Raw genomic sequence first — 24760 nt, forward strand, 5'->3', positions numbered from 1 at the left:
AACACCTTCCCACTTCCCCAGCTCTGCCAGGGACCCTGCCTCGCTGCTACCTAGGCCCAGAGGCAGAGAATCAGTGGGGCCAGAAGGGCCTTTCAGTGCCACAATAAGGCTCGCTGACTCTGGCTCTGGCTGGACAGCCACCATGGCCACCTTCCTCTGGAGAACACAGTAATGCTCCAACAGTCATTGATAAAGTATAACCCTTGCAGCCAATGAGGGAGGGGGAAGGTTTTGGAGATGGTGGGTGCCCAAGGCAGAGAGCCCCTGGAGAGAGCCCCAGGGACCAGCCAGAGTGGCGTCTGACATCCTAATCTACTGAGCTCTCAATGACTGGTCCCCATTTCTACCCTGTTCTCTTGATCAGGGACATTACCTGTTTCGATGTCATCTATGGACCCCAATCCATTGGAAGTTCCCTGTAGAGAGGAAGGACATGAGAGCATTTGTTCAACAGGGGACATGGGAGGGGAAGACCAGGGACCTAGCACTCCTAATATGGCTCTCCTGTGACCAGGGACGCAGCAGCTTCATGGCCACTGGTCACATGTCAGCCCTGGGGTCCAGCCTGGCGTTAGACTAGCATGGGCTGGGACCTGGGGTATGGGATTGGAATGTACCTCATACGAGGCACACACACGTTGAGCCTCAGTTTCCCTACCTGTCAAAGGCTGGGTGTTAATTTGTGTCTGGATGTCCCCCAAAACCTCAGTCTTAAGACACTGCTTTTTCAGAGGTGGCTGAGTCTACAGTGTGTGATGCTGGGATTAAGGGTGTGTGGTTACTAATCAGTCCAGTGGATAGGTCTGGCATGACCCTAAACTCAGCAGTCTGGATAAGATATAAGGGGTTAAGGGGGCTGTGAAGCCCCCTTATTCCTTTGCTACCTTTGGCCTGCCATGAACTGGATTCCCCTTTGCTGCCTCTGCTGTCTTGTGGGCACTGAACTGTTTCTCCTCTGGGATGCCCCTCTGTCAAACTACCCCACCTTGGAGCCAGCGGTGAGGCAAATCAACCTTTCTCTTTTAACTGCAGGTGAAGGGTGAAGACACAGGCTTCATACCAAGGGGATAGCAATATTGTTACAAGCCTTTCCCACCACACCACAGACGACCGTAGCTCAAGGATAAAAGTGTCTACTCCCTGAATGACCTGTGCCCTCTCCTGTAGGTATAGCCCCAGGCCCCAGAGGAAGGAGAAAAAGGGGGGCCTCTAAGGTGATACACAGCCAATGTGCCTCCTGTCAGAGAGCTGAAGCTTGCTCTGCAGCCTAGCTGGCCCCTCAGCCTCTGTGGGCCGTTTCCCTACACAGCCACCACCTCCTGGGGCTGTCACAGGGCTCAAGTGACTTGGTACTGACAAGAGCTCAAGCTGAACATGATGGCACATGCCTGTATTCCCAGCACTTGGGTGGCTGAGGCAGGAGGGTCACTGCAAGTTTGAGACCAGCCTGGGGTACAAAGTTAGCTCAAAGCCAGCCTGAACTATATAGCAAACCCCTATCTCAAAAAGACAAGAGTAGGGCCAGGAATATAGCTCAGCAGCACAGGCACTTGCCTGTAAAGTGTGAGGTCGTGACTTTGATCCCCAGTACCAAAAAAAAAAAAAAAAAAAACAAACCCACAAGAGTTCTATTAGATGCATAACATTTTTTGAAATGCAGTCTCGCTATATAGCCCAGGCTAGCCTCAAACTCATAAAGACCCTCTTGCTTCCATCTCCCAAGTGCTAGGATTACAGACATGTGCCACCATGCCCAGTTAATGCACAGGGCATTTTCAAGTGTGACTCTCGGGCCAGGGATACAGCCTGCCTGGCAAGCATAAGGTTGTGAGTTCAATCCCCGGTACCAAAAAACAGTTAACTAGAATGTTACTCCCTGCAGGCTGATTTAGGGCTCCCTCCCTGACAGCCTTCCCGGCCTTGGCCCCACCTCTGGGCCATGTGGAGTAAGTCATTCCTCTCCCCAGAATGTTCTCGCTTTCTCTGAATCTTCCCAGTAAGGGATTGGGTGCTGCCCGCCTCCTTGTTTCCACAGATAACCAGGCAAGGCCAGGTCCCTTGCCATCAGTCACCCTTCTGCAAAAGGCAGCAGGAGCAACCAGTGTCTCATCCTCTGCCAGTTGTGGCCATCACTTCACCCCCACTGCTGTGTCCAGCAAGGTGTCACACAGAGGAAGTGGGGGCCCAGCCTGTGGTTCATGGGGAACCCTTCCAGCAACACCTCTGAGCCCATGCACTGGACAAGGGAAGTGTGAGGTTTCAGATGAATGTCTGGAGGGACAGCTGTGATTCTCCCTGCTGGACAGCCACCTCCCAGCCTCCTCACTGTGGCTGTCAGGCTCCCCTTCTGCTCTGCAGCACTCCTCAGCAGTAGCATCCGTTTAGCTAACAGGGCTCAGGGAGCCCAGGTTCCCAGCAGGCGCAGCCTCATGACTCACTGTATCCCACAACCACCATGCAGAGAGAGGGAAGCAGAGTTGTGAGAGGAAGAGTGGACACTGTAGATAGGGGTTCCTCACATCTGAACCCCAACACATCCAGCTATAGGGCTCAGGCTCTCCCGTGTTCCCTGGGAAGGAACTGGCCTTGTGGTCTGGGGTGTCACTGCTTCCTGACTCCAGGCCTTTGCCAGGCTGTGTCCACTGAGTGTTCCCGTCTTGCCTCTCCCCACCTGGGATCTGCTCCACTAGATCTGGAAAGCCCTCTCCAGTCAAGCTGTCTCAGGCTCCTGTTCCCATACTCAGGATAGCTTCAGTCCGTGCAGGGCCCTTGCCTGCCTCCTGCACCCTAAGAACTCCCAGTAGGCACTGCCAGGCCACACTGCTTCTAGCTCACGTGTGGTGTGACTGATGGGCAGAATGTGTGAGAAGGCTACAGGACAACTAGTGGCTGCACACACCGTGTCTATGTGCCACCTACAAGCTCCCAGGGGCTATGCCTGGGCACTACCCAGCACTATGGCTGACCTGGTCCTCTCCACAGTGGCATCCACACCACTCGGACTTCTCACCAACCTCCACGTCTGTGACCAACCCTGACCTCTATAGACCCAGTGGGGTCCCAACAAGGTTGTAGGGACGGGTGAAAGGCCTGGCAGGACCCGGGGTGATCTCATGCCACTGGCTAGAGATGACATCATTGTATTGCCAGAGGTCACCCACACCCCGGAGAGTGACCCCAAAGCTTTCCCAGTAGATGAACTGAGACAGGTTGGTAGAAGGGTGTGGTAGCGGCCAGGGGGCCCAGCCCCCATCCTACCTGATCTGCCATGGCAGCTGCAGTGCCGTTGCTGAGGAGAGAAAAGGTTTCCAACTCCTGCCAGGGGTTGGAGAGAAGAGAGAAGACATTAGGGTTCAGGGAAACTGCTCTCACTGCACAGGCCGTGACACAGATGCCAAGGTCTACAGTGGGTCTGAGGTTCCCTGTCCCCAGCCTGCCGCTGTCACCTGCCCTGTTATCCTGGGCCAGATTCAGTTTTCTTCCATCCTTGACCTGAATAGGGGGCTGAACACAAACACTCCTGCTCCATTGTCAGAGACATTGCTAGCTAGGGGCCATCTCCAGACACTCTCCTTTCCTTCCTGTCGTTTGTCCCGAGGGGAACACTATTATCCCTGTGTTCCAATGCAGAGACCCAAGTGGAGCTCGCTTGGGTCACAGCAGACTCCTGCACACAGCTCCCAGCTTGTGGGATCCACATGGATGTGAAGGAGTCAAGCAGATACCAACCTCCCAGAGTTGCCATGTGCAGGCTAGGAACACAGGCTGAAGGACGCTGGTGTCACCCTGGTTCCTCCAGGGTGGTGCAGGCGGCCAGGATGGGGAGGGAGGTGCTTAACAGCTGCTGTCTCTGAGTGAGCTGAGCGGGAACCTTGGCTGCTCTCTCCTTCTCTACAAGGTCCCCGTCCTCATCCCAGGGCTTTCAACCAACAGGGAGGGAAGATCACTTGCTTCCTCTCACTCCGCTGTCCTCACCCGGCCCGGCCACCTTGTACCCTTTCCAGCAGTGCTCGGTCCCTCCCTCGTCCACTTGCCACCCCAGGCCCAGAGTCACCCACCTGGGGCCTTTTGTACGCCTTCCGCACTCGCAGCCCCAGCTTCTGCGCCAGCTCCTGGCCCAGCTGGGTGACACTTTCATCCTGGAGAAGGTGAAACCCAGGGTATGGGCAGGTCAGGCTGTGTGACCCACACACCCATGTTGTAGACCCCTGCAGCCTTGCAAAGGGGCCCCAGCCACCCTGTATGAAGGGCAATGAAATGATACCCAGGATTATCGCTACTTTCCGAGTCACAGCTGGGGAGCCACGCCACTGGATCCACAAACTCATGCTTTTAAATTTATCTTTTCTTTTAAGGAAGGCGAAGAAATAATTTTGTTTTTGAGATGGACTTTTTTGTTTCTTCTTTTTTTTTTTTTTTTTTTTTTTTTTGTTTTTTTGGTACTGGGAATCTAATTCAGGACCTTGAACTTGCCAGGCAGGTGCTGTGCCACTAAGCTATACTCCCCCCCCCCACAAGTCTTTGTTTGTTTGAGACAGGGTCTTGTTATGCAGCCCAGACTGGCATTGAGCTTCTAGCAATCCTCCTACCTCAGCCTCCTGAGTGCTGGGATTACAGGGGTACACCACCATGTCTGGCGAGGGTGGACTCTGTGTTCCCCAAACTGCCCTAGAACCCTGGGCTTAAGCATCTCCTGCTTCAGCTTCAGTAGCTGGGACAACAGGTGTGCAGTATAGTACTTGGCTTTGGTATTTACTGAGGATTTGGTATTTACTGGGTAGTACTGGGGATTAACCCTAAGACATTTTCACTGAATTCTGTCCCTGGCATTCACTCACTCTTTCATTCATTTTGAGACGGGGTCTTGTTAAGTTTCTCAGTTGAGACTCAAACTTGGTGATCCTTCTGCCTCAGTATCTGAGAGTATTGGGATTACAGGAACACCACCATGCTCCGTTAAATATTCTTTGTCTCTTGCAGAGCCAGAAATGGCACCTAGGGCCTTACATACGATAGGCAAGCGCTCTACCCCAAGCTGCCTCCCAGTCCTTAGCTTTGATTTCTACTGTCCAGCGGATACCAGTGTCACTGCCCATGGCGGGACTGCTCCAGCAAGGGCAGGTGCCCCTCATGGCCCCATCACACCTTCAACTCTTCTCCTGGCCTGGTTCGTCACTGTGTTTTCCCAGAGGATCTTTTCTGGGAATTCAGGCATCCAGAACTATAAGATAATGTTTAGCTTTGTTTTATGGGGCATATCTCTTTTTCATTCTTTCTTGAACTTTCTAAATACTCAGGCTGGCCTAGAGTTGGCAGAGCCATCCTCCTGCCTTAGCCTCATGAGTGTTGGGATTACAGGCATGCAACACCATGCCAGGCTATGCATTTTTAACATGGGATCTTGCCCAGTTGCTAAGTTGCTCAGGCTGGGTTCCAACTTAAGATCCTCCTGCCTCAGCCTTCTAGAGTACCAAATTTATAGGAATGTGCTACCATGTCTAGCAAGAAACATTAATTATGAACCAAACAGGACCAGAGAACAGTAAGTGAATTCTACTGTGGAGGGGACGGGTGTCCAGCTGTGTGTGGTCATTTGCCCTTGCTGTGTTCTCACCAGCTGACAAGTCCAATCCTAAGACCCCGGCACATACGGCCCCACTTTCATCCTCACAGCAACAGAGTGCAGAGATGGAGAGCACAGCCCTGTGGGTCCTGCCTCCCCTTAGCTGTGCTCTTGATAATTCCTTTCTCTCCACTCCTCTGTGATTTCAGAGTACTGTGGACTGAGCCCATATTGCCAGTTCCCCCTACTTTTTTTCCTTTTTTTTATATCAGGGATCAAACTCATGACCTGGCACTTGTCTGGCTGACGTTTGTACCACTGAGCTAAACCCCCAGCCCTCTCTACTTTTTTTTTTTTTTTTAACAACTGATTTTTAATGTTAAGACAAGGTCTTACTAACTGCCTAAGTTGCCCAAGCTGGACTTGGAACTTGTAAGCCTCCTGCCTCAGCCTCCCTGACTGCTTGGATCACAGGCATATGCCACTGTGCCTGCCTCCTTTACCTTTAAATGAGGTACAAAAAAGAGATCAGCCTTGCAGGGCCGTGGCAGGGACAGGGGTGAGTTAATGCCCCTCACGAGGTGCCAGCACCGCATGCGGTCGGCGCCGCCAAGCTCCGTGCCAACTCTGCATTGGTATCTGCAACTCTGGGTCACTGCGGAGGGCCCGGGGCTCAGGAGGAGCGGCTGGGCTGGACTCACGTGGGGGAGCGCCAGGGAGCACCGACTGCTGCACTCGTATGCCTCCTTGTGGCGGCCCAGCTCGTTCAGGGCGCGCGCCTTGCGGAAGAGCGCGCGGATGCTCTCGCTGTCCAGGCCCAGCGCCTTCTCGCTGTCTTCCAGCGCCTTCTCGTACAGACCCTGGGGAAGGAGCTGCTGCTATGACCCTCGCTCACCTTCCCTCGGGTGCCGGCGCTTCCCCAGGCCGGATGCCAGCCTCCCTTCCCTTCCACTCCTTTCCCTCCCAAGCAGCACTAGGGTGCAGTGCTGGGGTCTAAGACAGGCAGTGGGAGAGGAGGCCAGGGAGGGAAGGAGGAGGCTGGAGCTCTAAGGGGAAATCGGGAAAGAACGTGAGGGTGCTGGGGTGAGGGACGGGAGGGAAGAGGTGGGTCAGACTCCAATGCCCAGGGTCACCCCAAGATTCTAACTCAGCTTATCTGGGACAGGGCTAGGATATCAGACTGTTTCTTTTCTTTTTTTTTTTATTGGTATCGAGAATCGAACTCATGACCATGCACTTGCAAGGCAGGCGCTTATACCGCTGAGCTAAATCCCCAGCCCCTATCAGGCTGTTTCTAAACACTTTTTATTATGCATCTGCATCCATTTTTTTTTTTTTTTGGACTTGGTGTTTTGCTCTGTTGCCCAGGTTGGCCTCCACCTTCTGGGCTAGAGTGATCCTCCTGCCCCAGCCACCAGAGTGGCTGGCATGATGGATTTAAGCCACCATGCCCAGCTCACCTGTGCATTTAAAGCTCTCCTGGGGAGTCTGTGATGCTGAAGGGATTGAGTGCTGGGGTCTAGGCAGGAGGCGGCACCCAAGGTGTGAGGACAGCAGGGCAGGAGAGGGGCTCAAGGCTCACCATGGTGAAGTAGCAGGCGGCCCGGTTGACATGCAGCTTGCACAGCAGCTCTCGGGGCAGGGCCACTTGGTCGGAGGCAGCGTAGTCGGCCACATTCAGCCCCTCCATGTACTGCACCAGGGCTTGCTTATAGTCCTTCTCACGGAACAGGTCATTGCCCTCGGCGAACAGATTCTGCACCAGCTTGAGCAGGAAGGCCTGTGTGGGGTTGGGAACATGGACTCAGGGCTGCTCCCTGCTGCCCCAGTGCCCAGACCCCCTCTTCTGATACCCGCCTATCCCCTCACCCAGCCCAGCAGCTGACACTCACCTCATATTCCTCTTGCTTTAGGGGGAGGGTTGACCTGGCAGGGAAAGAGAGGGACATGGGGCTGAGTGAGAGCACAGCTGCCAGTTTGGGGAGGCCCAAATAGAACTGCAGGCCTAAGGTGACGCAAGTGCCATTCCCCCATCTCAGTCCTTGCTGCCTTGGGGCCAAGGGGGAGAACAGCGCACAGGCTGCTCCATTTGCATTTTCCCTGCAGAGAGCTGGGCTCCCCCAGGTGTTGAGAGAGCAGCAGGTACCAGCACCCTCCCCCAGGAAACCACTCTCTTCTCACAGACCAGGGGATCCATGACTCTTGGGGAATGGGGAGCTGGACTGGGCCTGGGGTCTCCTGGGCCTGGAAAAGGCAGGAAGAGGGGAGGGCACAGGAGCTCCAGAAGCAAGAGTGCAGGTCAGAAGCAGCAGAAAAGCACATGCCTATAATCCCAGTTATTCCAGGGAGGCTGAGGCAGGAGAACTGCAAGCTCAAACCAAGCCTGGTGAGACCCTTGTCTCAAAATAAAAGGGGGGGGGCCTGAGGATACAGCTCAGTGCAAAGGCCCTGGGTTCAATCCTCAGTATTGAGGGGGTAAAAAAGGATGGAAGAATATGGAGCAGAGCCTAAAAGATAGTACACAGCCCCTAAGTGGAGATTAACAATTTATTAGATCCCTGGATGCCTGCAGGCTTGCAAGAGAAGAAACAGGAAGTACTGGGGCAGAGGTGGTGGGTACTCAAAGACTGACAGAATGCACAAGACCCAAGGGTGCCCAGGGCCGGGGTGCAGGCCTGTGGAGTTCATGCCTTTGCCCTGCCAGCCCCTTCCCCACTCAAACCTGTCTGGTCCCAGTGCCTGCAAAAGTACCATAAGCTGGCCTCAGCCAGCAGGGGCAAAAGGAGAAACTGCAAGTGTGGCTTTAGGGGGCTCCAGGCTGCCCACCCAGCCCGCCCTGCCCTCCACTGCTTACTGAATGAACTGCAGCCCCTTCTCGATGTCCGCCTTCCGTTTCTGCCTCTCCATCAGTCTCTGGAGGGAGAGTGCATGCAGCCCATCAGTGAGCAGCACGGCCAGAGCAGGCCGATGCCCTGCCCTGCCCCACCCCTTCCCCCAAGGCTCATCCAGCTCCACAGGGCCACAGGGTCTGTAAAGAAGATGAGCCATTTCAGGGTCTACGGGGACTGTCAGCATCAGACCAAGCCACCACCCTGCGGGCCCTCGTTCTGTGTAGCTCGGTTTGTCCAGTGTCCTCAGTGAGTAAAGGCTGCATTAAGGCAGCCTGTCCTTCACTAATGGCCTGGGATCCATACTACCTGGGACACCCTCAGATTCCTGGGAAAGACCTTGTATTACCATCCAACTCCATAGTATAGAGAAAGACACAGAAAATGCAAACTGATGGCTGACGAATGAAGGCGCGAGGGACACTCAGTACTGGCCCATGGTCCCAGCCAAGCCGACTGTGCTGGATGGACTGTCAGTGCCTTCACTGTCACGTCCCACGAGGACCCTGGCGCTTAGGGAACACCATGACACACAACCCGCCAGCCAGCAACACCTCTGTGCACCCTGGGAGAACAGCCGGATAGACAACCAGTGTGCCCATCTCATCTGGGCAATGCCAGCACCTGGGGCCCCATCCCGAGTCCCTCCACCCACTCCACGGCACCTGTGGCCACCCAGTCCACACCATGCAGTGCATGCCGGACGGAGTGACTATGATACAGGCCCCACCCTAGGAGCTCCCTGCAAGCAATGGCATCCCCGTTCCCCCAACCACCACATACCTGCTGGCCCTCAAGGTATGCAGGTGGAGGCCTGGGTCCATCTAGTGTTTTAGATCACATTGTAGGATGTGATTTTGGACCACACTGTCCCCAGGGGAAGATGAGGGAACTGCAGCTCCTGACACCCAGACTACCTCGAGGGCTGGGAGCTGATCAGTAACAGTAGACGTGTGGGCCAGTACTGCTTCTCTCTCAGCTAAATACACTACAAGGGACTCTGGGTAAGACACTAGCCGTGACCCTGTCCTGACACATGAGGCCGGTGGCAGTGGCCTTGGTCTCTCAGCCAACCCATCGGTAAAACAAAGCCCTCAGGCCTTCACCACAGCAAAGCCTATGGGCTTCCCTACTGCCTAAACTGCAAAGCAATCTCTTCCCCACATGTCCTTCTCCTCTCTAAGTGGCCCCATCACCCCTTGCTCATCTGAGGTACACAGAGCCTGAGGAGCCACAGGCCAGGGGGTCAGAGCTTGCCCCTGGCATGGGCAGTGCTAATCTAGCAGAGGGGCAGAGGGCTTTGCACATGCCAGGCAAGTGCTCTATTGATGAGCTACATTCTCCCCCTCCATAGTCTTGTTAAACTGCCCAGGATGTCCTCAAATTTGTAACTCTCCTGTCTGAGCCTCCCAAGCAGCGGGGATTACAGGCATGAGTCATCTTGCCTGGCTTCAGCCAGCACCTTGATCTAAGATTTTTGCCTCAAGAATTCAAGAAAATAAGTACCTGCTGTTTAACACATTCTGGCCAGTCTGAACCACCAGTAGTACGTGTGTAACTATCCCTTACCCCACTCCCAGCAGCGGGACATACAAATTATAGCACTGCTGTGAACATGGTCAACCATAAGTCTATGGGTTTTTGGTGTTTTTTTGGTACTGGGGATTGAACTCACTACCTTGTGGTGCTTGCCAGGCAGGCACTTGTGCCACTGAGCTAAATCCCCAGCCAAGAGTCTATGGCATTTTGTTACAGTAGCCTGTGTTGAGAGAGTGGTAAAAGGGTCAGTTATTCTCAACTAAAGAGAGGTGGGTCCCTTGAGAGTTACATGAGCACTTCAGGCACAACCAGGAGAGGGCACCTAAAGGAAGAAAAAAAAGCATTTGGGACAAAAAAACCAAAACAAAACCAAAAACAACCAACAAATTCCGGATTAGACTGAAACAGGTGGGGCTGGGGATTTAGCTCAGCAGTGTAAGTGCTACCAGGCAAGGGCGAGGTCATTTGGTACCAGTTCAATCCCTGGTACCAAAAACAAACAGGGGCTGGGGATTTGGCTCAGCGGCATAAGCATCTGCCTTGCAAGCAGACGGGCGTGAGTTTGATCCCCCGTACCAATAAAAATGAAAAGGACAAAAAAAAAAAAAATTTAAAACAAACAAATAAAAAAAGGTATCTAGACTGAGACAGGAGAGGTGCTAATGAATGTCCCTAATCTCAGCACTCTGGGAGGCTCAGGCATGAGGATACCAAGTTCAAGTTCAGTCTTGCTACATTAGAAACTTAGCAAGACCTGTCTCAAAAGAAAATATAAAAAGGGCTGGGCATGTAGCTCAGTGGGAACCCTTTGGGTTCAATCCCTATATTAGAGAAAAGAAGGAAGAATGGGGAGCGAGGGGGAGAAAGTGAGTGAGAGAGAGAGTGAGATAAGGAAGAACAAATAAATGAATGAGGGCCCAGATGTGCCCAGGTCCTGCAGCCAGGCAGAACAGTTTCCACATCCCCAACTCAAGGGTTCTTAGAATTTAGGCATTTCATATTACACCTGCCTCAATTGAGCTGTTTACCAAAATACAGCTGTGAACTAAGGACCCAACAAGAAAGGATTGCCTCAGTGTGTCTGCACAGCATGTGACTACGTGGCCAGGTGCACACCTGGTCCACCCAAGTTCTCCACTTGATTTCCTAGTGTCTCACTTGTCTCATGTTGAAAGTGAAGATAATGTCTACTGTGTAGAATTTTTGAGTTAAATAGGACATCTGGCATACAATAAGCACTGAATTAAACATTAGGTATTATTATTCTATAATCATTATTATTGAAGAGATGAAGGGGACCAAGAGATGGGAGGGGGAGGAAAGGATGGAGAAGGGACATAAAAAAGAATTACGATGTTAAAAAAAAAAAATTAAGACATGTTATGTTCATGGACCAAGCCCAAACGATGAATGTAATCACTATGTACTGCAAACAGGTACCAATAAAACTCAAGATTGAAAAAAAAAAGGAGATGAGCAAAGAATAGGAAACTCGCAGGAAATATAAATCACTAATAAAAGACACTCCATCTCACTGATAAAAGACCCCTTTGACACTCAAGAGACTAGGATAAGAAGAAAGCCTGGTTGATGAGAGTAGAGAAACAGGTATTCTCGAAGCCTAGTCATTGAGTGTGTGAACTGGAACCATCTTTGTGATGCTGCTTAGCAATCTCTATCAAAATGAGCAGGCAGTCCTCTGGCTCTGGCTAAGCCAATCATAACAGTCCTTTTCCTCTGGCAGTGATTGGCTAGGTTAGGGCATGTGACATCATCCTGGCCAATGAGAAAGGAGGAGAACACAGACAATGGGCTTCTGGGAAAGAAAAGCACCCCCTTCTCTTTTTCCTTCCATTGTATTTCCAAAGTATAATAAGGTGAGTCCGCCAGGGATGGCAGAGGAGGAAAAAATCTGAAAGGTATTTAGTGACCATTCCAACCCCCAAAATTAAACCCCAGTGCCCCAGAACTGTGCAACCTCCTTTTTTTGTGTGCAAATTCCTGTTTTGAGGTAGGAAGTGTGTTACTTGCAGCTCCAAAGTCTTTCAAATGATGTCTGATTTCTTGGACCTGGAAATTTCACTTCTGAGAATTTACCTTTGCCACATCCTTGTAGAAGTACTGAACATTTGCAGAGGGGCATGGTATTTTTCAGAATGAAGAAAAAACTAAAAGTAGTCTTAACTTCAGCAGGAGAGAAGGAACCTAATTAAATTGTAGTATTTTCCTACCACAGAATACAGTGTGACTACTGAAATCAACTTGTTTTGGAGACACTTCCATGTGTGGTTGAGAAATTTAAAAAGCAGATTTCAAAACACTTGTGTTGGAGGATCAAATCTGCATGTGATGTGTGTTTACATGTAAAGACGGAATATGAAAGAATATTCTCGGGGCTGGGGATTTAGCTCAGTGGCATATGCGCCTGCTTTGCAAGTGTGCAGTCGTGAGTTTGATCCCCAGTACCGATGAAAAAGACAAAAAAAAAAGAATATTCTCCAAATTATCTGCTTCCCTGTGGGGAGTAATAGCTGTCGGAGAAACAAGGCACAGAATCCATTCTTTTCCGCTCTCCTCAGCATGGTTTGGATTTTTTTGCACACAGCAAGTATTATTCTCGTAAATGGAAATACAAGATGAGATAATTGACTTGAAGGCAACCCAGTAGGACAGGACTGAGTGGGAATCAGTGGCATGAGTGTTTGCCTTTAAACCCAGTGCCAAATGTTAGTGCCAAAATGTTAGTGAGCTGTTCTTCCTGAAGGAGAGAGCAAACCACTGACCTGGAGATGAGGAGAATGTTTTGTTTTGTTTTGTTTCTATTTTGGGGAAAGGTTTGAAAATGACAGTCAGGCATTGTTATGCATGCCTGTAATCTGAGCACTCAGGAGGCTGAGGCAGGAGGATCACTGAGAATTTGAGGCCAGCCTGAGCTACATAGTGAGTTCAAGGCCAGCCTGCACTATAAAATGAGGCCCTGTCTCAAAAACAAACAAACAAACAAACAAAGACAATTTTAGAGACTCGGATTTTCATTAAACCAGGAGGGACTGTGCCAATTTTTTCAAACCCTCATGATTACCTATGCTTTGGTAAAATGAATGAATGAGTATCAACTCACCCACCAGCCATTTTATAGACAGGAATGAATGGATTTGGTGTGCACCTGTAGCCCCAGTTACTCAAGAGGCTGAGGTAGTGAGATTTCAACTGAAGGTCGGCCTGGGCAACTTAGTGAGACCCTGTCACAAAATAAAGGGCTGGTGATATTAGCTTAGTGGCACAGCACCTGCCTGGCAAGTGCAAGGGCATGAGTTTGATCCCCAGTACAGAAAGAAAGGAAGGAAGGAAGGAAGGAAGGAAGAAAGAACAAATGAATGAAAGAAAGACAGGCTGTGATATATCTCAGTGGTACAATGCCCCTGAGTTTATTCCTAGTATCAAAAAAATAAACAAGGGGAAAAAATGATTACAACTACACTCACAACAGTTGACCGGTTCCCATGTACTGGAGGCCATCAAGATACAGCTGATAACTTCCTCAAAGCTCTGAAGCCGCCTGCCTTCTGAGACAGATACTGTTAGCATCCCTGAGTTGCAGAGGAGGAGTCAGGGAGGTGAAGTGACTTGTCTCAGGTCGCATTACTTGACTGGTAATGATGGAGCTGGGATTCATACCCGCAGCCTGGCTGCAGGACCCAGGGTCCCTGCCAACACCGTCACCGTCTCCCACTAGGCAATGACAGCCCACCCTAGGACCCACCTCCATCACTCCAGCCTTTCCCACCCCAGTATTTCCCTCCTCTGAGCCCTGATCCCCCCCCCCACACACACACAAGGCTCCTCCTGTGTTGGTCACACTTCCTGAAGGAGCTGGCTACACTGTCATATCCTTCCTCCACTCCAGCTCCTACCCCAGCCCCTGCATGGCACTTACCAAAGGCCTCCCAGACTCAAACACCCCTTGCTGCTGAGCCCAGCTGAGGGACAGCATTTCACTTTCGTCTTCCTGGACGCTGGGTTGCACCTGCCACTTCCTGTCTACTATGAAGCTGTGCTCCTATGCCCTTCTCAAATCCTCTTCACTACTCTTGGGGGTCCAAATGTTCCTGTTCTGTGTCTTTTGGGGGCTGCTCTTGCTCTGCCAGGTCTCAAGACCAATGCTGTGAGCTTCTACCTAAGGGACAGCACTCCTGTCTTCCCTGGATGAGCACCTGTGTTGTTTCCTGATCTCATGAGTCATACAGATGACTCATGGGTCTCTTCCTCCTGCCAGGCTCGCCCCCTCCCCAGTGTTTGATACCTGAACCTCTGTCTTCTCAAAAGTGGCACCTGGAGCCTACTGAATGCCTGCACTGCTTATGTCCGCCACACTTTTCCTAGTCCTGGGTCCTCTGCCTGGAATAACATTCCCACGACACACTTAGCCAACTTCTACTCCTCCTTTAAGACCCACTGTGTCGCCAGGTGTGGTGGCTCATGCCTGTAATCCTAGCATTCAGGAGGCTGAAGCAGGAGGATCGTTGGGAGTTCGAGACCAGCTTGACGTACAAAGTGAACTCAAGGCCAGCCTGAACTGCACAGAGAGACCCTGTCTCAAAAAGACAAAAAATAAAACATTAAAAAAAAGACCTAGTGTGTCCACAGTCTTCTCCAGTGCCCATTCCAGGCTGGGTTTCCGCCCACTAAACATTCCCAACTAAACTCAGCTGCTTTCCTGTTCTTCCTCCTCCGTTATCCTCTGGTCTGAAGAGCTCAGAGCATTATCTGTTCCCAGTGAATTCCTGATTCCTTTTCACCTTGACCTTCCAAACATTTCTCCTTTCTGCAGCCCCTCCCATCTTCTCAGCACCCAGGCTGCCTCACTGGTCCACATCGCCTCTTGATAACAGCCTCCAACAGCCCCTCCAATCTGCCCCCACTAGGGCATCTGAGTCTCTGTCTAACACATAAGCCAGTGTTGCTGTCTTGCTCAAAATCTTTTGAAGAGTCAGGTGTGTTGGTGCATGCCTGTAATCCCAGGATCTAAGCAGGAGGGTCACTGTGAGTTCAAGGTCAGCCCTGACTACATAGTGAAACCACAGGTATACACACAAATGTTGAGAGATAACCAAAGATGAAAACAGCATAAAGCTCTTTAGGGTTGTGTAATGTGCCAAGGCAGGTTTTCTAGTTTTGAAAATGTACCATGGCTACATAAGATGTCACCAACAGCCAGGTGTGGTGGCACATGTCTGGAATCCCAGCTACACAGGAAGGTGAGACAGGAAAATCGCAAATTCTAGACCAGCCGGGCCAATTTAGCAAGATCATGTCTCAAAATAAAAATAGCTGAGGGTGTAGTTCAATGGTAGAGCATTTGCCTAGCATGCGCAAGGCTCTGAATTCCATCTCCAGCACCAAAACAAAACCAAAATGAAACAAAAAAGTCACCAGTAGGGAAAGCTACATAAAGGAGACTCTTTGTACTATTTTTGCAACTTCCTGTAAATAAAAAGTTGAAAAACAAATAGAACCTCCCATGACACCATACCAGTGCCAGGACAAAGTCCAAGTCCTGGTGCTGTTATCCGCAGCACTGCAGAATTTGCCTGACCTCCCCTGGCCCTGTGGTCTGCCCTGGAATGTCACCCTGGCAAGGATGGGCCATGTAGCTTCCTGGTCTGTGGAGGGTGGGAGGACATTTTCCTCATCTAGGGTTGTTTTTGTATTTTGTATTGTTGTTTTTGAGATAGTTCTCACTATGTAGTCAAACTGACCTTGAACTTACTACATAGCCCACACTGGCATCACACTGCTGCTGATCCTCCTGCCTCAGTCTCCTGAATACTGGGGTCCATCACTCCTAGCTCCCAGGCCTTCTTTAAAGCCCACCTAGATGTCTCCTCCATCAGAAAGCCTTCCTTCCTAAACCCCCACCCAAATCCTGAACTTCACACCTGCCCTAGCTAACTGAAATTACACGTGGGGGTTGGGGGCCAGCTCAGTGGTAGGGCACTTGCTCAGCACATGTGAGGCCCTGGGTTCCAGCCCTAGCATAAAGACAAAAATGATAATAACAACCCTCTCCCACCAAACTATGAACTCCTAGAAGACAGATCTGCATCTGGTTCATCTCTGAGCAGTCTGGGGCAACAGAGCTGAGGGCCATGGAGCTCATTCTGAGAAGCCCAGGAATCCTAGGCAGGAGGAAAGACGCGCACTCAGCCAGCATCGACAACCACGGCCTCCTCCCAGTCATCGCCTTGAGAGCCTCAAACACAAGCTCAGTCTTCGAGACATCCCAGAGGAAGGAACTATTACAGACAAAGAAGCCAAAGAATAGGAGGTGAGGTAATCTGGCAGAGCTGTACAATTACCCAGGAGTGGGGCTGGATTCGCAGCTTGGCAGTGGGCTCTGCATGGAGGCTATTGCCTCCTAACCCAAAAGAGGTACCGCTCTAGGGGCTGGGATTTAGCTCAGCGGCATAAGCGCCTGCCTTGCAAGCAGGCAGTCATGGGTTCGATCCCCGGTACTGATAAAAAGGAAAAAGACAAAAAAAAAAAAAAAAAAAGAGGTACCGCTCTGCCGACCTATGTACCCCGCTCTACCTGCCTGCACCATGGCTGGAGCTGAATGAAAGAGCAGCAGGCTTTCCACGCGGCAGACACTGCAGATGCTGTCCCAGGCTTTATTTATTCACTCCCCATGGTCTCTATGAGGATATCTGCCCATCACAGGACCCTCTGCTCCATGAAGGTCACGGAGGGATCACATCTTATCTCTCTGATGCCCAGTAGATTCTCAATGGAGAAAATTCAGGGGGATCAAGGCCTGGCGCTTGCTTTGTACCAGTTTGATTCCTGGGGCTGGGGGTTTAGCTCAGCGGCATAAGCACCTGCCTTGCAAGCAGGCAGTCGTGAGTTCGATCCCCACTACCGATAAAAATGAAAAAGAAAAAAAAAAAAATTTGAAACCAGTTTGATTCCTGGTACAAAAAAAAAAAATTCAGGGGCTATAAAGTTGGACAAGAAAACATCTCATCACCCTGCCTGATATTTAATGATGCCTCCAATGATGCACACAGGCCACACACAGCGCACTGCGGTCACAGTCTCCAGCTCCGTGTGCCCGTGGCTGCTGGAACCTTCCTGTTACACTGCAGTTACCACACGCAATAAAATGTTCGAGCTCATCACAACTTCCAAATCACAGTTCTATCAGAGTCGCTGCCATACCTAGCCTTTTGGTGAATTCAGAAAAAAGTCCAGTTATATTTCAGGAGAACCAGTTCCCTTGGTAATCCCATGTATTTAATTTTACTTTTGTCTTATTTTTGGTGGGAGACAGTCTCCTTTCGTAGTACAGACTGGCCTTGGACTCACTGTGTAGCCCAAGCAGTCTTGAACTCACTACAACCCTCCTGCCTCAGGCTCTCAAGTGCTAAGGTTACAAGTATACACCACCATGCCTAACTTTCTTCATACATTTTAAACACAGTGGCTGGAAGCCAGGTGTGGTAGTGCACACTTATAATGCCAGCACTCTGGGAGGCTGAGACAGGAGAGCTGCACATTTGAGCTCAGCCTGAGCAATATAGAAAGACCTTGTTTTACTTATTTTTTTTCTTCCTCTTTTGAGACATAGTTTGAGCTGGCCTTGAACTCACTATGTAGCCCAGGCTGGGCTCAAACTCACAGTGATCCTTCTGCCTCAGCCTCCTGAGTGCTGAGATTACAGGAGTGCACCACTACACCTGGTGGAAAGACCTAGTCTTAAAGTAAAAAAAGATGGGGGCTGGGATGTAACTCAGTGTCACAGCATCTGCCTGGCAAGCTCAGGGTATGAGTTTGATTCCCAGTATCAAAAAAAAAAAAAAAGACCAGAAAATTGACTCAAATTCAAGGCCAGTCTGGGTGAGCTCCACACCAGCCTGAACTATATAGAAAGAGCCTGTCTTAAAAAGCAAACAAAAAATAAATAAATAAAGAGTTAAGGATGTAGCTCAATTCAAAGGCCCTAGATTCAACCCCCAGTACCACAAAACAAAACAAACAAATATAGAGGCCTCTGAGAAGACTTGGAAGCACAGTGACCCCAAAGGCACTGTCCACAGAAGAGCCAGGCTTGGATGGCATCCTGACTGGCCCAAGGCCACACTGCTGCTGAGGAAGAAAGCCAGCCCTGCTGGCTGCCCCCCAGGCCCCGTGTGGAATGCAGGTTAAGGCCCGAGTGTGAAAACGGATGCCCACTGGCCTCAGCAACCCACAGTTTGTTTTCTTTGCCACTGGCCACCTTTCCCAGAAACCGCACTCAGGAAAGCTCCTAGGCTTCTCCCCACCCCCAGTCACTACCCCAGCCAAACCAAGAATCGGCAACAAGGCGTAACCCTCCTCCCTCCTGCGGCCATCTGGGTACACAGGGTTTTTACTTGCATCACCTCGTGTCACCCTCCAGAAACCTGGGGCCAAATTGCTTGGGAAGGTCCAACCCTCACTCTGGGCTACAAGGTCCAGACTCCAGACTCTTCACCTAAAACTACCAGATGTGGTACTAACAGACGTGAAAAATAATCCTCCTTTAACAACAGACATAGGGCCAGAGGTGGGGGTGGGGTAGCTCAGCAGGTTTAAGTGCCTGCTTGGCCAACACAAGGTTGTGAGTTCAATTCCCAACACCAAAATAAATAAATAAATAAATAAAGATGGACAGAAGAACCTGGTGGGGCTGGGGATTTAGCTCGGCGGCATAAGCGCCTGCCTTGCATGCAGGCAGTCGTGAGTTCGATCCCTGGTACCAATAAAAAAGGAAAAAGACAAAAAAAAAGAAGAACCTGGTGTGGTGTGCACTCCTGTAATCCCAGCACTCAGGAGGCTGAACCAGGAGGACTGTCACAAATTCAAGACCTGTCTGGGCTACAAAGGCCAACATCAGCCTGAACTGCATAGGGAGACCCCATCTCCAAAAGACCAAAAAAAAAAAAAAACAGACAAATGTAGATAGCAGAAGTTCATGAAATCCTTGGAAATCAGAAACAAACAAAAAGAACAAAACGATCACCCAGAGCTCTGTGGCTCCTGGCCTGAGAGCAGCTGCTGCTGGTCACTGCTCCTGCTGGGGGAAGGCTATCTCAGGAAGTTGTAGAGGGCGACATGCACCGAACAGAAAACACAGCCACTGGCCCCTGCAGAGGACACCCCATTCTGAGTCACAGTGGGGAACTGGTAGGAAGAGCCAGAGAGCAGAGAGCGGGCGACAGTTCAGTGTTCTTCTGAAACACAGGCATACACCTGACCTTGAAAGATGGTCTTGACAATAAATGGTCTTGACTGCGGCACAAACACCTACAAACCTCAGGAAGACAGGGCAGAAAAGAACAAGTGCCAGTGAAGCTCAGTGGCAGATCGAGTGCTTGTGGAACCTGTACGAGGCCCTGGGTTCCAGCCCCAGCACCATAAAAAGGAGAAAATAGATGAGTACCAACTGGAGGCAACCTGATGGAACCTTTCCTGAAGGTCAGCAAAGACATTAGACTCTGGAGTCCCACAGGCCTGGCTCCATCGGACTTCCTGTTTTATCATACTTGTGATCTTGGATATGTTTCTTTTCTTTGTCTTGTTTGTTTTGTTTTGTTTTTTGGACCAGGAATCAAACTGAGGACCTTGTGCTTGCTAGGCAGGTGCTTACGCAGCTATACCTCCCGCCCGCCTTTTGGGTTTTTTCAGACAAGGTCTCACTATGTATCCAGGCTGGCCTGGAACTTACAGCGATCCTCCTGCCTCAGCCCTGAGTGCTGGAATTATAGGCATACAGCACCATGCCCAGCAATTGTGACTGCGTTTCTTAATTTCTCTGAACCAGTCTCCCTGCCCACAAAATGGGACCTGCCTCAAACAGTTATTAAGCACAGTCCAGGAGAGAAGGCACAGAAGGTGCCAAGCACGGTGCCAACACAGTGGTATTAAATATATGGTGGCTGCTGTCATTATTGCCATCCTGTCTCAGCCTCTGACATGGGCTCAGGAGCTGCAACTGACCTGAGGTGGGTCAGGCGGTTCTGAAATGGAGAAGATGCATTCAGGAAGCAGAGATGCCGCCTTCCCTTCCTGGGACAGTGTGGCTGGTGTCCCAGCAAACCACACCTGCAGAACCCACCACAGCCTCGCTGGGAGAAATAAATAAGGTGGGAAGGAGCCCCATGGCTGGTGATGACAGAGGAAGGAAAATGAGCCATCTTTCTGCAGGCCACTAAATGTAATAAAAGGAGCTAGCTTCCACGGGGGCCCCAGAGGGCGCCCTGCTAGTCACTCCACCAGCAGGCCTTCAAGTGCGGCAGCCTCCAGGTGCTGGGTGCAGCAGGCCTTCCTCGGAAGACACCTACCTCCACGATCTGCTCATGCTCAGGCCCATCTGTGGGCCACTCTCCCTCACTGCTCCCAGCCTGGGTCAGCAGCCCAGCCACACCGCCTGGATTTTCTCTGGGTCTCTGCTACTTGTACAAGATCACCTACCCTATCTCCATGCTATCAGTAAGATGGGAGAATCACAGCGCCTACCGCTAAGGCTGGGAGAGGCTTAAATTAATCTAGCCCAACGCACTCTCGGGGGCCTGATCACTGGGGAAACTGCCAAGCCAGTATTTGCTAAACTAGAAAAACAAAATGAAGCCAGGCATGGTGGCATACACTTGAACTCAGGAAGCTGATGCAGGAGAGTTGCGCTACATTAGATGCCAACATGGGCTAATAGTTGGAGCCAGTTTGAAGAACACAATGAGACCCTATCTCAAAAAACAAACAAAAAATTAGTAAAAAAATTTTTAAAAAAATCCCTCCAGCTACTTTCATCTGAGCTTATTGCCTGATCCCCAGGAATGGGTCACCATCAAATATCAAATCTTGGGGCTCATTTTCAGATAGGAAACTGAGGCTCTGAGAACTACAGAGCCTGACTTGAACCCACCTTCATGTCTGGCCCCCCTGTACTGAGACTGTCCCAGATGACCTGTTCCTTCTTTGCTTGTCCCCACCTTTGTATGTCTCTGTATCTATTCCAAGTGCAGTGGCATCCCTAGCTATTCACATGGGCCTTCTAGGAAGACCTCCCACTCCAAGCAAAACAAACCTCCCTCCTCCACACTGGAGCATAATGCAATTTGACAACACAATGGTCCCGTGTGTCCTCCTGGCAAGTGCACGACGGTGGAGCACAGGGTCTGATTAGGCTCAGCTCCTGTCCTTGGGAAACTCAGATTAGTCCTCCCTATCTGTATCCTAGCTCTTTCAAGGTAGCAGCAGGGTCTGGGCGCACTAAGGAACCAGCACAGATCTCCACCTTCAGGGCATTCTTCTGCCACTGCCTTGGGACACTGACCTAGCTGAGTAGAACAAGATAGGAGGGGACCTTTCAGTGTGACCTGCAGCACCCTCCAGAATCAGGAGGCTAGCAGGGTGACCTTATGATAGGAACACACAAATCCTGTGTTCCTCAATTTATACTTTTTTTTTTTTTTGGTACTGGAGATGGAACTCACCACCTCACACTTGCCAGGCAGGAGTTTACGCTGCTGAGTTAAACCCCCAGCCCGTATCCTCAAATTATCAGTGAACTGGACAGTGAACTAGAGATAAAAATGCATACTCCTCACCGAACTACCTAATTATAGAGACTTAAGTCACCACCCTCCCAGCAATGAGATGACCACTGCAAACCCAGGACTTCTTTTCCTCTTCTCCCAACCCGCCACGCCCCTCCATTTTCACAAAACCAGTCCATTTCCTATAGGAAGTCATCCCTAACTTCTTCAGGTTACACTGGGCTCTGTTCTCTGGGCTTCCAATGTACTGACTTTAGTTAAGAGTTGGGCATTTTCTCATTGTTTCACTGGATCACTAGAACTAACTTAGCCTTTCCAGCCTCGATGTGAGTGCTCAAACCTACCCCACAGCTGCTCCAGGGGTCACTGAAAAGTACTTTTGGCCAGACAGCCAGCACTCTCAGAAAGGGTGATGATTTGGAATCAGAAAACCAGGCAGGACTCTAGCTCTGTTGTGTGAGTTTCCAGCAAGACACCCAATTCGCTCACCCTCAGGGTTCTCATCTACAAAGTGAGTATTGAAAATGCCTCTCTGAAGTAATCACCGTGAAGGGCCGACAAGCCAATACAGGTAAATAGTCTTTTGTTATAAATCAAGAACCACTATTTAAAGGATTAATTTTTAGATTCTCAAACTCAAACCCCTTGATACCGCAAATTCCCTATACCTGAGAAGCACGTGATCCGCTTCTCCCAAAGAACTTCTTAGGTTCCAAATATTCAACAAACCAAATTCTGACCAGCAAGACCTCAACAGCTTCCACTCCCTGCATTCATGGAACACAAACCCCACCTCAGCTCAGGGATCTCTCTTGCCTCGGGTCTCCTCGCTCCAGGAGACAGGATTGCCCTTCTCAGCTCCAGTCTCAAACCTGGTCCAACCAGGTCTGGGCCTGGCATCATTTCTAGTTTGCAGTCAACTTCCAAGGGAGGTGAAAGCAGGGAGGGAGACACACACCGTTGTGTGTATTTGGGGGGGGGGGAGTCTTGGTAGTAGAACAAAAAATTTCACTAGAATTTTGTGTCCAACACATTTGCTAAATGTACTATAATTATCGCATTTGTGTGAAAATTCAACAAGATCTGCATTCTGCTATTTCCATCAGACTGGGTGAATTGCAAGCGCTGAGGAAAATAACAAGAAGCTGGGTTCCAAGCCTTGTGCTTAGGAACCAAAGTCCCAGCTAACAACATGAGACATTAAACCCCTGATCACACGCTGCCAGCCTCCAGCCCCTATCTTCCCACTCACCCTCATCCAGGCTTCCATGTGCAGACCCAGCCCCCAGTCTTCCCATTTATGCCATGCTGGCACCAGAGCAATCCAGTTCTCCCAGGCGGAAATGTTTCCACAGGATCCTTTTCCTCCTGGGAAACCTGCTTTGTCTCTCGGTGAAGGACTCCCAAACTGGGCACTTCATGAACAGAATCAGATAGTTTAGAAGAAAAGGAAGAGGGAGCAGATCCTGGAGTGGACCCCTGACAGCTGAGGGCAGCTGGGCTGGATGGAGGGGTGAGTAGGTTCAGGGCCTCCTGACCCATCAACCACACTGGATGCCCAGCCCCAGGCACCAGACCTAAAGCCCTGCACACCGGTGTCCCCACCATGAGCCTCCCAGTCCAGAGACTGGTTACCCCTCAGAAAGCAATGACAGATCCTGCGACCGGAAATGTCCTTCTGCCAGCGGAGCCCAGACCGCGCCCCCTTTTCCTGCCGCCCCCTCTGGCACGGCCCGGCGGGCCGCAGGCCCCGGATCCCCGGGCTTGCGTGGCGGCCGCAGCCGGCGAGGATGACCCATGTCAGGGCCGCGTCTCCCCGTCCTCCTCGCGGCTCCTTCCACTCCAGGCGCTGCGGAGCCCAGCCAAACACAAAAGGAAAGGGGGGCCCCTGCCATCCCTCCACCCCCTGCTCGCAGCCAGTAAGGCATCCTCGTAGCGCCAAAGCTCCAGACCCCGAGAAACGATCCCTCCACCCCCATGTAGAAGAAAATCTCAAGACACCCCCGGGGGTTGCAGAAGCAGGGCCATTTCCCCAACGGCAGGTGGCCCCGGACGCACAACTTTGAAATTATGGGGCAGCAACGGTCCGGGACCGGAGAAAAGGAGGGATCCTCAAAGAAAGCTCATGCGGATGTGGGGGAGGGCTGTTGCTTTATTTTTGCAAAACCCCATTTCCAGGGAGGACGGCGTGCGGCTCCGGCCTGGATGGGGGTTTTCTAACGCCTCCTGCCGACCCCCGGGAACCCCAAACTCCGATCCCCGCCGTCGGCTCCGGACGCGGGCCCCGGCCTCCTCAAGCACTCACCTCGGCCGGGCTGCGCTCCCCGCGGGCCTGCGCCGAGCCCGATAAGTGGTATGCTATGACTAGAGGTATGATTACGTTATTATTATTATTATTAGTAATAATAAGAGTAAATGCTATTTAATTACGGGCGGCCGCATCCTGCTCCCCGCGCCGCCGCCCCGGCAGCTGGGTCCTCGTGGCTCCCGAGCGCCCCGCGTTCATCTCAGCCCCGGCCCGCGGCTCCCTGGCTCGCGGCTGCTGCCGCAGGAGGCCCCGTCTCCCTGCACTCAGCTCCTCGGTCCTAGAGCGCGCCGCTCCGCGCCCGCCGCGCCCACCGCGCAGGGGTGGGCGGCACCTGGGTGGGGGGAGGGGAGCCCCCTTTCCAGCGCAAGCTCAAGTCTGGAATGCACCTTTGTTTTCTCTAATAAACAGCGCCGTTGGCCTTGAGGGGATTCACGTTTGGCGGTTGTGCATTTCTGATGTTGGACAAACCCAGCGTCACCACCCTTTCAGCATCTAAGTAAAAAGCCCTTCTTTTCTCCCCCAGACCCCTGATGGCCCCTTGTGTCCTTTTTTGTGGATGAAGACCCCCGAGGCTCCAAAGGAAGCAGCAGCTCATTTGGCTTTGGGGGGGGGGGAGTTTAAAGGGAAAAAAAAATTATATGACACTTGTTAAAGACTGTGTCTTTATATTCAAGGGTTCCCCTTGGTGGGTGTGGGGACCAGAATTCCAGAATGGAGTTCTGCAGTGACATGAGAGATCCTGGTCTCAATTCCATTTCGGCATGGAGACTGGGAATTTATAACCAGGCAGCAAGAGGGAATGGGGGGCTGGTCAAAGGGTAGAAAATTACCAAGAGAAACCTTGAAAGGTAAGGAATTAGGCCTAAACTGACCTAGCAGGATTCTT

General features: G+C 51.2%; 1 protein-coding gene and 1 long non-coding RNA gene across 3 annotated transcripts in view; one reads left to right on the forward strand and one right to left on the reverse strand.

Annotated features, from left to right (window-relative positions):
* The window catches only part of Zc3h7b (zinc finger CCCH-type containing 7B), a 41015-nt gene extending 16857 nt beyond the window's left edge, over positions 1 to 24158 (reverse strand). The window contains exons 1-8 of one of the 2 annotated variants that reach the window (XM_013153028.3): positions 23872 to 24158; positions 8418 to 8476; positions 7456 to 7489; positions 7146 to 7343; positions 6265 to 6435; positions 4059 to 4139; positions 3259 to 3315; positions 374 to 416 (exon numbers count right to left, since the gene is read on the reverse strand). In XM_013153028.3, the coding sequence (XP_013008482.1) occupies positions 374 to 416; positions 3259 to 3315; positions 4059 to 4139; positions 6265 to 6435; positions 7146 to 7343; positions 7456 to 7489; positions 8418 to 8470 (637 nt within the window). In that variant the 5' untranslated portion in view covers positions 8471 to 8476; positions 23872 to 24158. The remainder of the gene's footprint in view (positions 1 to 373; positions 417 to 3258; positions 3316 to 4058; positions 4140 to 6264; positions 6436 to 7145; positions 7344 to 7455; positions 7490 to 8417; positions 8477 to 23871) is intronic. The other variant, XM_013153029.3, reaches the window with a different exon arrangement.
* On the forward strand, positions 22875 to 24527 carry LOC111757021 (uncharacterized). Its single transcript, XR_002791412.2, has 3 exons — positions 22875 to 23079; positions 23745 to 23936; positions 24398 to 24527. It is a non-coding gene; the product is annotated as an uncharacterized LOC111757021 (long non-coding RNA).
* Positions 24528 to 24760: the final 233 nt, after the last annotated feature.

The sequence above is a fragment of the Cavia porcellus genome, unplaced genomic scaffold (genome assembly GCF_034190915.1).
Source record: "Cavia porcellus strain 051 isolate PalLab524CR breed Dunkin Hartley unplaced genomic scaffold, mCavPor4.1 scaffold_40, whole genome shotgun sequence".
Lineage (NCBI taxonomy): Eukaryota > Metazoa > Chordata > Mammalia > Rodentia > Caviidae > Cavia > Cavia porcellus.